General features: G+C 47.8%; 1 protein-coding gene across 3 annotated transcripts in view; it reads left to right on the top strand.

Annotated features, from left to right (window-relative positions):
- The window catches only part of LOC115470132 (lysosomal acid lipase/cholesteryl ester hydrolase-like), a 208,158-nt gene that overhangs the window by 154,537 nt on the left and 39,845 nt on the right, over nt 1–13,776 (top strand). For all 3 annotated transcript variants that reach the window (XM_030203069.1, XM_030203068.1, XM_030203071.1), the window contains exon 8: nt 11,572–11,643. In XM_030203069.1, the coding sequence (XP_030058929.1) occupies nt 11,572–11,643 (72 nt within the window). The remainder of the gene's footprint in view (nt 1–11,571; nt 11,644–13,776) is intronic.

The raw sequence follows: 13,776 nt of genomic DNA, 5'->3' as shown, positions 1-13,776 counted from the left end.
GCATCTGTAAGTAGTGTAATTATAGAAAATGGATATAAGATACTATACCGATGGTACTATACCCCTGACAGATTGGCCAAAATGTTCCCAGGCGCGTCAAATCACTGCTGGAGAGGTTGCCCAACAAAGGGAGACATGCTACATATATGGTGGACTTGCCCAAAAATACAAAGCTACTGGAAAGAACAGCTCGACTCACTCAAAAAAATAATAGGAAGAGAATATCCAATGACAGTGGAACATTGCCTACTGCACTTTCGACCCACTGGCTTACCGGTATTTTTGCACCGACTGGCATCCATGTTTCTGGCGGCGAGTAAGATTGCAATAGCATCAGCATGGAAACAACTGGCACCCCCAGCAGTGAAGGTGATTCATAAAATGGACTACTTTTACCAAATGTCGAAGATGAGAGCAATTAAGAATGGACAAATAATACAATTCCATAAAATATGGGACAATTAGAGACTGGAGGTCGCAAGCAGGAGTTGAATTAGATGCTCCCCAATTGGTGATACCACAAATATGAATAGAACCAGGAATGTTTACGAACGGATGTATATAACACAAGTAGCTCGTGGGACTCTAGTATTAGGCTTAGTATGGGGTTAGGGAAATGGAGACATGCAGGGGAAAGTGGGGAGCCATGTGTTTGCAAAAGTTTAGATTTTTAACAGCTTTTATTTCACACACAGAGCAGCGGGGAGCAGCGGCGACCTCGGGGGGGGGGGGGGGCAAGGCCGTCCATACAGGACGCTGCTGATGAGCACCTTTGCCCCCTCCCGATCCTTTTTAAATTTGTTTCATTTTTTGTTTTTTGGCAGAGGGAAGCAGGGGAGCTCACTTTTCTTTTTTAAACATGTTTTTTATGGTGCAGGGGGCAGCGGGGAGATGACAGCTCAGGCCTTAACGACAGGTCTGAGCTCACGTTAAATTTCTGACGGTAAATGGTTCGTTGCAATCGTCGGTATGCTTAGTGCATTTTGAATTGTCCTCATTTCAATGGTAGTTTCTCGTTTGCATTCCGTTTTCGTTAGCTGCTAACGTTGTCGGAAAATGGCCTTTAATGCATGCTACGTTTCAAAATTTCCTAGTTAAAGGGTTGCTAAAGGGTCGTTAAAGTTTTGTGCATCTGGGCCTTATTTTGAGTTAAGAGGTTAGGAAGAAGATTTTGGAAGAAAAGGGAAGAGAAAACTGAACCACAACCTGAAAATTCTTTAGGCCCCCACGCAAGAAAGAAATCAGCACTTCAGACTTCATTGGGAGAATAACAATATCAGCTACAGCTAAGTAACTGTTCACGAGAACTTTGACAAAGTTAAATTACACAAGGAAAAGAAGCTGGTACACTTACCTGATTATTTGCTGGGTCTTCTAAAGTGGATCCTGTGAACACACAAAATATACCCACAAAGAATCAAATTCTTGCTAATTGTGAGAAATGTAAAGATTTAGAAAGAAAATTTATACCTTTTAATATTGAAAAGCTTATACTTATCTGATGGTGGTTCTTTTCTTTCTGGTTTTTGAGGTAATTCTGTTGAGAGAACAAAAATAAAAGCAAATAGTTATTCTCCGAGGACAAGCAGGCTGCTTGTTCTCACTGATGGGTGATGTCCACGGCAGCCCCCTCCAACCGGAAACTTCACTAGCAAAGGCCTTTGCTAGTCCTCGCGCGCCCATGCGCACCGCGCATGCGCGGCCGTCTTCCCGCCCGAACCGGCTCGTGTTCGTCAGTCTTCTTTTGTCCGCGCTCGGGACAGTCGTGTTTTGCCGCCGTTTCGTGCCCCTCAAGTTGACCCTCGCGAGTCTTCGCGATTTCGCTAAAAAAAAAAAGGAGACCTTTGGTCTTGTCCCTTCCCGTGTGTCCAGTTTGTTTCCCCGGCGTAAGTTTCCTTTCGCTTTCGGGGTAGGCCTTTTTTTGTGGCCTCGGTACGGGTTTTTTCTCTCTCCCTTATTTTTTGTGCCCTTTGTCACCATCGCGAATTTTGATTTCGCCGGCGTGACTTTTCCGCCCATGTCATCGAAGTCTCCCAGCGGCTTCAAGAAGTGCACCCAGTGCGCCCGGGTAATCTCGCTCACTGATAGGCACGCTTCGTGTTTTCAGTGTCTGGGGGCTGGGCACCGCCCACAGGCCTGCAGTCTTTGTGCTCTTTTACAGAAGAGGACTCAGGTAGCGAGATTGGCCCAGTGGAACGTGTTGTTCTCGGGCTCTTTGTCGACAACAGCACCGGAGGCATCGAGTGCATCGACGTCGACAGCATGAAAGTCTTCAACCTTGGGATCGACGGCATCGAGGTTTCGACCCTCTGCATCGTCGGTACCGAGACATCGGAAGTCGGCGTCGGTGGTACCGGGACCTCCGCTGTTGCTGATGTCGTCGGACGGTGGTGCTTCGACTGGAGTGCAGGTGAGGGCTGTCCATTCCCCTGCTGGTGGCGGTGAGCCTTCGGCTGGGTCTCCTCCCGCCCTGAGGGCTCCTGCGGTACAGCCCCCCCGAGACCGACCTTCTTCGGCCTCGGCCCCGAGGAAGAGACGGTTGGATTCTACGTCCTCCTCATCGGTACCGGGAAGCTCCGGTGACATGCTTCGTTTGAAGAAATCGAAGAAGCATCGACACCGGTCTCCTTCCCGCGTCGGTACCGAGCGCTCTGGGTCGCCGAGGGAGTCGGCACCCAGTAGGCATCGGCACCGGGAGGACCGCTCACCCTCTGTTCAGGAGGTGTTGATGCGCTCCACCTTGGACAGCCCGGAACCACCTCCACACCCAGAACAGACTCTGACCTCGACTCCTGCATCGGCTTCCATGTCTTTCTGCACGAGAGTCTCCGGGCCGTTCTCCCAGAGATCCTGGGAGAGCTGTTGCGCCCTTCCCCTCCGGTACTGGGGGTGCCTGCGCCACCGGTACCGTTGAGTGAGGCGCCGGCTGGCCCTTTGCCCGGGGTGAAGTCTCCGACATCGGTACTGCTTGCGGTACCGGCTGCAGCCGCTTTCCAGGAAGACTCCCCGACGACGTCGGTGGAGGGAGCTTCGCCAGTGCTGACGAGGGAGTCTACCTCGACGCTCCCACCGTGGCCGTGTTTCCACGGAGTCAAGTCAGGCACGGCTTCAGACACAGGTTCGTGAACTTGTCTCTGATACCGATGGTGAGGCCTCGTGGGAGGAGGAGGACATCAGATATTTCTCTGACGAGGAGTCTGATGGCCTTCCTTCTGATCCCACTCCCTCCCCTGAAAGGCAGCTTTCTCCTCCCGAGAGTCTGTCTTTTGCGGCCTTTGTCCAGGAGATGTCTACGGCCATCCCCTTCCCGGTGGTTGTGGAGGATGAGCCCAGGGCTGAAATGTTTGAGCTCTTGGACTATCCTTCTCCACCTAAGAAAGCGTCCACAGTACCCATGCATCATGTCCTAAAAAAGACATTGCTGGCGAACTGGACCAAGCCTCTAACTAATCCCCACATTCCCAAGAAGATCGAATCCCAGTATTGGATCCATGGGGACCCAGAGCTGATGCGCACTCAGTTGCCTCACGACTCTGGTGTGGTGGATCTGGCCCTAAAGAAGGCTAACAGTTCTAGGGAGCATGCTTCGGCGCTCCCGGGCAAGGACTCCAGAACCTTAGACTCCTTTGGGAGGAAGGCCTATCATTCCTCTATGCTTGTGGCCAAGATTCAGTCCTACCAGCTCTACACGAGCATCCATATGCGGAACAATGTGCGGCAGTTGGCAGGCTTGGTGGACCAGCTCCCTCCTGAGCAAGCCAAGCCGTTTCAGGAGGTGGTCAGGCAGCTGAAGGCGTGCAGAAAATTCCTGGCCAGAAGGGTATATGATACCTTTGATGTTGCGTCCACGGCCGCTGCTCAAGGTGTGGTGATGCGCAGACTCTCATGGCTGCGTGCCTCCGACCTGGAGAACAGGATCCAGCAGCGGATTGCGGACTCCCCTTGCCGAACGGACAACATTTTTGGAGAGAAAGTCAAACAGGTGGTAGAACAGCTCCACCAGCGGGATACCGCTTTTGACAAGTTCTCCCGCCGGCAGCCTTCAGCATCTACCTCCTCAGGTAGACGTTTTTATGGGGGAAGGAGGGCTGTTCCCTAATCTTCTGGTAAGCGTAGGTACAATCCTCCTTCTCGACAGCCTGCGGCCCAGGCTAAGCCCCAGCGTGCTCGCTCTCGTCAGCAGCGTGCGCCTTAGCAATGCCCCACGGCTCCCCAGCAAAAGCAGGGGACGAGCTTTTGACTGGCTCCAGCAGAGCATAGCCGACATCAATGTGTCCGTGCCGGGCGATCTGCCGGTCGGGGGGAGGTTGAAAGTTTTTCACCAAAGGTGGCCTCTTATAACCTCCGACCGGTGGGTTCTTCAAATAGTCCGGCAGAGATACACCCTCAATTTGGCCTCAAAGCCTCCAAATTGCCCACCGGGAGCTCAGTCCTACAGCTTCCAGCACAAGCAGGTACTTGCAGAGGAACTCTTCGCCCTTCTCAGCGCCAATGCGGTCGAGCCCGTGCCATCTGGGCAAGAAGGGCTGGGATTCTATTCCAGGTACTTCCTTGTGGAAAAGAAAACAGGGGGGATGCGTCCCATCCTAGACCTAAGGGCCCTGAACAAGTATCTGGTCAAGGAAAAGTTCAGGATGCTTTCCCTGAGCACCCTTCTTCCCATAATTCAGGAAAACGATTGGCTATGCTCTCTGGACTTGAAGGACGCCTACACACACATCCCGATATTGCCAGCTCACAGGCAGTATCTGCGATTTCAGCTGGGCACACGTCACTTCCAGTACTGTGTGCTACCCTTTGGGCTCGCCTCTGCGCCCAGAGTGTTCACGAAGTGCCTGGCTGTAGTAGCAGCAGCAGCGCTTCGCAGGCTGGGAGTGCATGTGTTCCCTTATCTCTACGATTGGCTGGTGAAGAACACATCCGAGGCAGGAGCTCTACAGTCCATGCAGATGACTATTCGACTCCTGGAGCTACTGGGGTTTGTGATAAATAATCCAAAGTCCCATCTTCTCCCAGTACAAAGACTCGAATTCATAGGAGCTCTGCTGGATTCTCGGACGGCTCGTGCCTATCTTCCGGAGACAAGGGCCAACACTCTGTTGTCCCTCGTCTCCCGGGTACGAGCGTCTCAGCAGATCACAGCTCGGCAGATGTTGAGATTGCTTGGCCACATGGCCTCCACAGTTCATGTGACTCCCATGGCTCGTCTTCACATGCTCAATGGACCCTAGCTTCCCAGTGGTTTCAAGCTGCTGGGGATCTAGAAGACGTGATCCACCTGTCCACGAGTTTTCTCAAATCCCTGTATTGGTGGACGATTTGGTCCAATTTGACTCTGGGACGCCCTTTCCAAATTCCTCAGCCACAAAAAGTGCTGACTACAGATGCGTCTCTCCTGGGGTGGGGAGCTCATGTCGATGGGCTTCACACCCAAGGAAGCTGGTCCCTCCAGGAACGCGATCTGCAGATCAATCTCCTGGAGTTACGAGCAGTCTGGAACGCTCTGAAGGCTTTCAGAGATTGGCTGTCCTACCAAATTATCCAAATTCAGACAGACAACCAGGTTGCCATGTATTACATCAACAAGCAGGGGGGCACCGGATCTCGCCCCCTGTGTCAGGAGGCCGTCAGCATGTTGCTCTGGGCTCGCCGTCACGGAATGGTGCTCCAAGCCACATACCTGGCAGGCGTAAACAACAGTCTGGCCGACAGGTTGAGCAGGATTATGCAACCTCACGAGTGGTCGCTGAACTCCAGAGTGGTGTGCCAGATCTTCCAGGTGTGGGGCACCCCCTTGGTAGATCTCTTTGCATCTCGAGCCAACCACAAAGTCCCTCAGTTCTGTTCCAGACTTCAGGCCCACGACAGACTGGCATCGGATGCCTTCCTCCTGGATTGGGGGGGACGGCCTGCTGTATGCTTATCCTCCCATACCTCTGGTGGGGAAGACTTTGTTGAAACTCAAGCAAGACCGAGGCACCATGATTCTGATTGCTCCTTTTTGGCCGCGTCAGATCTGGTTCCCTCTTCTTCTGGAGTTGTCCTCCGAAGAACCGTGGAGATTGGAGTGTTTTCCGACCCTCATCACACAGGACGAAGGGGCGCTTCTGCATCCCAACCTCCAGTCTCTGGCCCTCACGGCCTGGATGTTGAGAGCGTAGACTTTGCCTCTTTGGGTCTGTCGGAGGGTGTCTCCCGTGTCTTGCTTGCTTCCAGAAAAGATTCCACTAAGAGGAGTTACTTCTTTTTATAGAGGAGGTTTGCCGTCTGGTGTGACAGCAAGGCCTTAGATCCTCGCTCCTGTCCTACACAGACCCTGCTTGAATACCTTCTGCACTTGTCTGGTCTCAAGACCAACTCTGTAAGGGTTCACCTTAGCGCAATCAGTGCATACCATTACCATGTGGAAGGTAAGCCGATCTCAGGACAGCCTTTAGTTGTTCGCTTCATGAGGTTTACTTTTGTCAAAGCCCCCCGTCAAACCTCCTACGGTGTCATGGGATCTCAATGTCGTTCTCACCCAGCTGATGAAACCTCCTTTTGAGCCACTGAACTCCTGCCATCTGAAGTACTTTACCTGGAAGGTCATTTTCTTGGTGGAGGTTACTTCAGCTCGTAGAGTCAGTGAGCTTCAGGCCCTGGTAGCCCAGGCCCCTTACACCAAATTTCATCATAACAGAGTAGTCCTCCGCACTCACCCTAAGTTCTTGCCGAAGGTAGTGTCAGAGTTCCATCTGAACCAGTCAATTGTCTTGCCAACATTCTTTCCCCGTCCTCATTCCTGCCCTGCTGAACGTCAGCTGCACACACAGGGCCAGGCCTAGGGTTTCTGGCGCCCCCCTGCAGCCTATTAGTCGGTGCCCCTACCCTCCGATCCTTCCCGCCCTCAGCTGAGCTTTCCGATGACAGCCCTCCTCTCTCCGTCCCCCCCCCCCCCCAGCGCGGGTTTAACTGTTTTACTTAGTGGCAGCGAGTGGCAACGGCAGTGATGAAGAACAAAGCACTGCGGACTCCTCCAGCTTCTCCCTTCTCTTCTGTCACACAGTGTCCCGCCCTCGCGGAAACAGGAAATACGTCATCGCAGAAGGCGGGACACATGTGAGGGAAGGGAAGGGAGAAGCTGGAGGAGCTCGCAGTGCTTTCTTCTTCACTGCCGTCGCCACTCGCTGCCAGTAAGTAAAACAGTTAAACCCGCGCCGGGGGGAGGGAGAGAGGAGGGCTTCATGGGGAAGCTCAGCTGAGGGGGGAAGGATCGGAGAAAACCTCAGAGAGCTGCTTGGCTGCAGTGCCAGGCAGCCCCGCGTGCCGGGGGGGGGGGGGGGGTAGCAGCAAGGGGAAGGTTACGGTTGGGCTGGGGAGGCTTAGTCTCCCCAAGCCTCTTATACAGGGCACCTATGCCGCGAGGGTAAGCATGGCACAGCGGCGCCCTCCTGCCATGCTTACCTCGCTTACTGGGTTGGCACGGCCCTGTGCACACATTGGACTGCAAAAGAGCATTGGCCTTCTATCTGGAGCATACACAGCCCAACAGACAGTCCGCCCAATTGTTTGTTTCTTTTGATCCCAACAGGAGGGAAGTGGCTGTGGGGAAACGCACCATTTCTAATTGGCTAGCAGATTGCATTTCCTTCACTTACGCCCAGGCTGGGCTGGCTCTTGAGGGTCATGTCACGGCTCATAATGTTAGAGCCATGGCAGCGTCAGTGGCCCACTATTGAAGAGATTTGCAAGGCTGCGACGTGGTCATCTGTCCACACATTCACATCTCATTACTGCCTGCAGCAGGATACCCGACGCGACAGTCGGTTTGGGCAGTCAGTGCTTCAGAATCTGTTCGGGTTTAGAATCCAACTCCACCCCCCTAGGCCCAATTTTTATTCTGTTCCAGGCTACACTCTGTTAGTTGGATAAATTATTAGGTCAATCTCAGTTGTGTCCTCGCCGTTGCAAGGCCCAATTGACCATGTTTGTTGTTTTGAGTGAGCCTGGGGGCTAGGGATACCCCATCAGTGAGAACAAGCAGCCTGCTTGTCCTCGGAGAAAGCGAATGCTACATACCTGTAGAAGGTATTCTCCGAGGACAGCAGGCTGATTGTTCTCACAAACCCGCCCACCTCCCCTTTGGAGTTGTGTCTTCCCTTATCTTTGTCTTGCTACATATGGGACTGACGAACACGAGCCGGTTCGGGCGGGAAGACGGCCGCGCATGCGCGGTGCGCATGGGCGCACGAGGACTAGCAAAGGCCTTTGCTAGTGAAGTTTCCGGTTGGAGGGGGCTGCCGTGGACGTCACCCATCAGTGAGAACAATCAGCCTGCTGTCCTCGGAGAATACCTTCTACAGGTATGTAGCATTCGCTTAACTTCACATTTAAAATACTTATACTCAAATATTTGAATAAAAGAAATTTTGTTTAATTTAAGTAAAAGGGTTGAATACTTACTAAGTTGTGTTGAAAGAAAATAACAAAAAATAATAATGTGTGAACACTTGTATCTGGTTTCTATAAAAGAGAAACCCTGAGATTAGTTTTACTTTCTCCCTCATACCTTGTGTGTGAGAGACAAAGTAGTTTAATGTGCTTCCCCCTGTTCTCGGCGGAGTGACCCTGGATATTCAGCTCGACTACAAACAACAAGAACAGGTATCCTGAGGCACACTCCTTATTCTGAGGGTCACGTGGGCAGTTTACACAAGGAGAGAATGAGAATGTGGCTAATTCCCTGTGGGTTTGGAGAACTGTAGACTGTGCAACAGGCCTTAGTTAAATGTAAACTTCTGATTCATCATAAATTAGAGGCACTTGAACATCAGCTAAAATGTTTGAATTTAAGATTTGTAGATTTTCCTAAATCTCCTCTTTTGTCACCTGTTTTGTCACCTGTTGAGATATTTTCAGGAGGTACTGCAGATCTTCCAAGAGACTGAGGTGTATTTCAAAGCACTTAGCCTTACACAGTTCCTTAGGTTACTATGGAGCTTTGTAAGGCTAAGTGTTTTGAAAATGAGCCCCTTTATGCCTCCTACCACAAGCGCATCCTATATAATAATTCTCAGCTCCAACGTTCTGTGCCTGGGTTGAAGCCACATTCTGAGGTGGTCTGCTAGGCTGTGTAGATCAGATGATGTCGGACGCATTATGACGTAAAACGACACCTCCAACGTTCTTTGCCTGGGATGAAGCCACATTCTGAGGTGCTCTGCTAGGATGTGTAGAACAGATGACATCGGACGCATTATGACGTGCAACGACACAGCTGAGGCGCGCAAAAAAAAAAAAACCCAAAAGAGGCTCGAGACTAGCTGCTGCCCTCCCAAAACTGCCGCGCTCGCTAACTGCCCTCACAAAACCTCAAAGCTGATGCCACTGCCGCCCTCTCAAAACGCACTCCTGAAACTGCCGCCCGCCCTCAAAACACGCAGCTTGCAAGACTGCCGCACTCCCGACCCTGAAGCGCTCACCGAACGCCCTCCCGAACCACCACTGACAGAAGATACAACTGCTGCTGCCATAACGGAGGCACCTGACAGGCAGCTACGAAATGGAAACGATGAACACTTGAATCCTACAACAAAGCATGAAACTGTTATGGGTAACTGTCCTCCTACTGGCTATTATCTATAGGGACGAACGGAAGGGGGGGGGGCGCAATTCACATGGAAAAGGGGGGGGGGACTTCATGCAGATCAACCTTACAATGGCACTCACAGAGGAGGGGGGTGTGGGCCAGAACTTCAAATGGAAAGGGGGGGGGGACTGCACCTCAAACACACACACACTTTGTCTCACTGTAGCTCAGTGTCACACACAGACACACACAGTACAAGCAAAATCTTCATGGTGTCCATTTCATTTGTGAAATTACACACACAGGAACACAGCGCACAATTTGAAGATGCAAAAAATAAACAGCAGCACAACACATAGGTTAATGCACAAACACACACACAAACCCGTTTGGTGAATTACAAATTAACCAAAAAAACAAACAAAAACTTACTGCACATGGTGGTACAACACGGCAACACATGATTTACACATAAAAAAAAATAACAATTACACACTCATGGATCATCTTCTACATTATACAAACTACACAAATATTCCTTCTCATTATAACACTTAACAACTGTTTGGTTACAAAAAAAACCTTTCAAATAAAACCTTGCCAGCGCCCATTTCCTTTAAAACAGAAACGGGCCTTTTTTACTAGTATTATATAAGAGCTGGGAATTGGTCTGGAGAAGTATCAGCGGACAGTCTGGCGTTAACTAACAGGAGATTTTACTGTGAGAAACACTTAAGTCACCTTTGCCCTTGAACCTAACCAAACTGGTTTCTGAGACTGTTTTTCCGTTATATATGTTGACCCATAAACATAAAATCTCTATATTTATATTTCCTGATTTCTCTAGATCACGCAAGTGAGGTGCAAGGCATTTTTAGCTTTGCGCCCACAAGTGGTGGCTATGTGGGTAACTTGTTTTCCTTCAATTTCTTTGTAAATGCTGTGTTAAATTTGAGGATAATTTGTGTGTTTTTGATCCTTAACAACTTAATTTTATCGAAGGGAAAAAGGTTCCATTGAGTCTAGTGGTCATTGTTACCCTGTCCATTTGAGTTGCTGTAATTGGATTATTCCCCTTCAGATTTTTTTTTTCTCTGACTCTTCTGATTTTTTTTTTTCTTTCTATTTCCTTTAGATTACCTTTATTTCCTCCACATTTCTTCAGATGTGGAGTGATTTTCTTCCACATTTCTTTTTCCTGTTCTTGATAATATTGGGGTGCTTTTTTCCTAATCTTTTTTTTTTCCTGTTTTAAGGAAAATTGTTGTACCAATGTTGTCTTTACTTTCAAGTTGTACTTGAAGTATATTTTTGAAAATTATAAATAGTTTAAAAAACAAAAAGACTGGGTGAATAGGATTATCAGTAGAGATCAAGAGTGTATCATCCGCATATATGTAGAACCTTAGACTGTTAACTGCACTGCAGAACAATCATATAACAAAAATATGATAAATGTCAATACAATACAAATACCATAATAGCATGGAAGAACATTCAAATAAAGATATAATACAATGTCAGCATAATAACAATGAAACACCTAATAAGCACGCATTAGAGCATTCAGATAACATAAATATGATGCTATTACATTTCCTACAAATAACAGCTCGCTGTGTAGCCAAGGGGGCCAAGTGCAGATATTTACATGGAGACAAGATGAGTAGTATAGAGTCAATTGGGATAAATAGATGGGTGGCTAAACTCAAAGCAAGTTCTATGCACAGTTAAACAAGACATAAGGAACTGTTCTAAACTACAGGGTATGCAGCAAGCTAGTCCAGGTGCAAGTTTGTAGTCTGTCACCACATATATTAAAGGCCTGGGAGAAAAGCCAGGCTTTCCCCTTCTTTCTGAAGTTATGAAGCTTTGCATATTTTAAGAGAAACTTTTTTTATCTTGAACACTGTTGTGTATTTCACTAAGATGCCATTTGGCTGATGCTGGCAATTTTGTGTGAGATTATATAGTCCTCAGATGATCATTTTGTTTCCTTGCAGAGTCGAGTAAATGTGTACTCGGCACACAACCCAGCTGGGACATCTGTACTGAACATGGTACACTGGAGTCAGGTAATGTGGAATATTTTTTAAAATATAAAATGCTAGTTATCCTTGACTTTGTGGTCTACAAAATGGCACATCTTTAACTTCATCTTGTATTCAAGACCTAACTTCATCCTGCTGTTTTCAGCAAAAAACCTTGGAACTAATCTTTCTTATTCAGGATCAAAATTTTTGTAAATACTATGTGAAAATTCATTTGTGTGAGGAAAGGGTCATCTTTACCTCATTTGAATTTGCTGTTTTCAGTCACTAACAATTCATGTAGCAGTATTAACAAGAGTCTTAAAATTATCTTAGCTATACTGCTTCATCTAATGGTCTTATTCATAGATATCTTTTTTTCCTTGTCATCAAGCAGATGAAGCCATTACGTATGGGTTGTGTCCATAAACCAGCAGGGGGAGATAGAGAGCACTCAACTTTTCACAGTGCCTCATGGCCAGCTAGCTCCACTGCTTCTTCAGTATTCATAGATATCTTTTTTTTCCTTGTCATCAAGCAGATGAAGCCATTACGTATGGGTTGTGTCCATCAACCAGCAGGGGGAGATAAAGAGCACTCAACTTTTCTCAGTGCCTCATGGCCAGTTAGCTCCACTGCCTCTTCAGTATTCTCTATCTCCCCAAGCAGGGTGGCTGCAGCTTCTTCGAGTGCCATCAAAATCTGCCTGGGGGTCAGGGCCGTGCTGATACGGTAAGCGAGGTAAGCGCCGCAGGGGGGCGCTTGCCTTCGAGGGGCGCCACTGCCCTGCCGTCCGTCTGCTCACTTGCAAAACTTTCACCTGAACTTGTGATTCTCCTATCTCCGCTGCCCTCCCCTTTTCATGCAAAGGAGCAGTATTAATTGAGGCAGGCACGCTCTTCAAGTTATGTGAGAATACAACCAGATTGCTATTTATGCTTCGGTTTGGGGCTAGCTCCTCAGTCAGGGTGAGTTTCAGAGCTTGAAACAGCATTCAAATTAAAGAGAACCTGATATTTTAAAAGTGCTAAAAATAAGTTTTAAAAGTATTTGCCTTAAATCTAATTGCAGAATTCAGGTGCTGGGAGTCTGTACTTTGTTGTCATATGCTCAGATTTGTTTAAATCATATGCAAATTAGTCCGGTGTTTTTCACTAAACATTCCCATGAGTGTCTGTATGTTAATCTGCATTCAAATAGCGCTCTCTGATTGGATGATCAGCTTCTGTTAAGAAATCTGCCCGGGAAGTGAACAGAGTGAGAGCTGTCCTTTGCCAAGAGAGACATCCAGCTGTGACTTCCTGTGTTTGTTGACTGAAGTTATAAAAGAGTGCCTGATTGTGGTAAATGAGAAAATATAAGTGAAAAGAGATTGGTGGCGATTGAAGTTTCTCTAGTGAGAAAAGGATCTGAATATTTCAGGATTACTTGAAGTTTATGAAGAATAGAAAAGGGTGAATTTCAGTTTAAGAGTGTTTAAATCCTATAAGCTATATAAAGGCTAGGTAGATTTAAGTGACTGTAAGCAAGGAAACCTTAATATTTGATCTGAAATAAATATTTGATCTGAGATAGTTGATCAGAGATAAATGTTTGATCTGAATTATATCCTTTGGTGCAAAGGAGATTAGAATGCAATAGAGTATTTCTTTCTGTTTACCAGTACAGTCAAATAATTCCATTCCACTTAAATAATTTTTTGTTATATATATGAGGGAGTAGTATCTGGATTTATTGTAAATCAAATTGATTCCATTCACAGGAATTCATACAGTGGTGGAAATAAGTATTTGATCCCTTGCTGATTTTGTAAGTTTGCCCACTGACAAAGACATGAGCAGCCCATAATTGAAGGGTAGGTTATTGGTAACAGTGAGAGAGATAGCACATCACAAATTAAATCCGGAAAATCACATTGTGGAAAGTATATGAATTTATTTGCATTCTGCAGAGGGAAATAAGTATTTAATCCCTCTGGCAAACAAGACCTAATACTTGGTGGCAAAACCCTTGTTGGCAAGCACAGCGGTCAGACGTCTTCTGTAGTTGATGATGAGGTTTGCACACATGTCAGGAGGAATTTTGGTCCACTCCTCTTTGCAGATCATCTCTAAATCATTAAGAGTTCTGGGCTGTCGCTTGGCAACTCGCAGCTTCAGCTCCCTCCATAAGTTTTCA

Source organism: Microcaecilia unicolor, chromosome 5 (assembly GCF_901765095.1).
Source record: "Microcaecilia unicolor chromosome 5, aMicUni1.1, whole genome shotgun sequence".
Classification (NCBI taxonomy): domain Eukaryota; kingdom Metazoa; phylum Chordata; class Amphibia; order Gymnophiona; family Siphonopidae; genus Microcaecilia; species Microcaecilia unicolor.
This window is presented reverse-complemented; position numbering and strand designations above follow the sequence as displayed.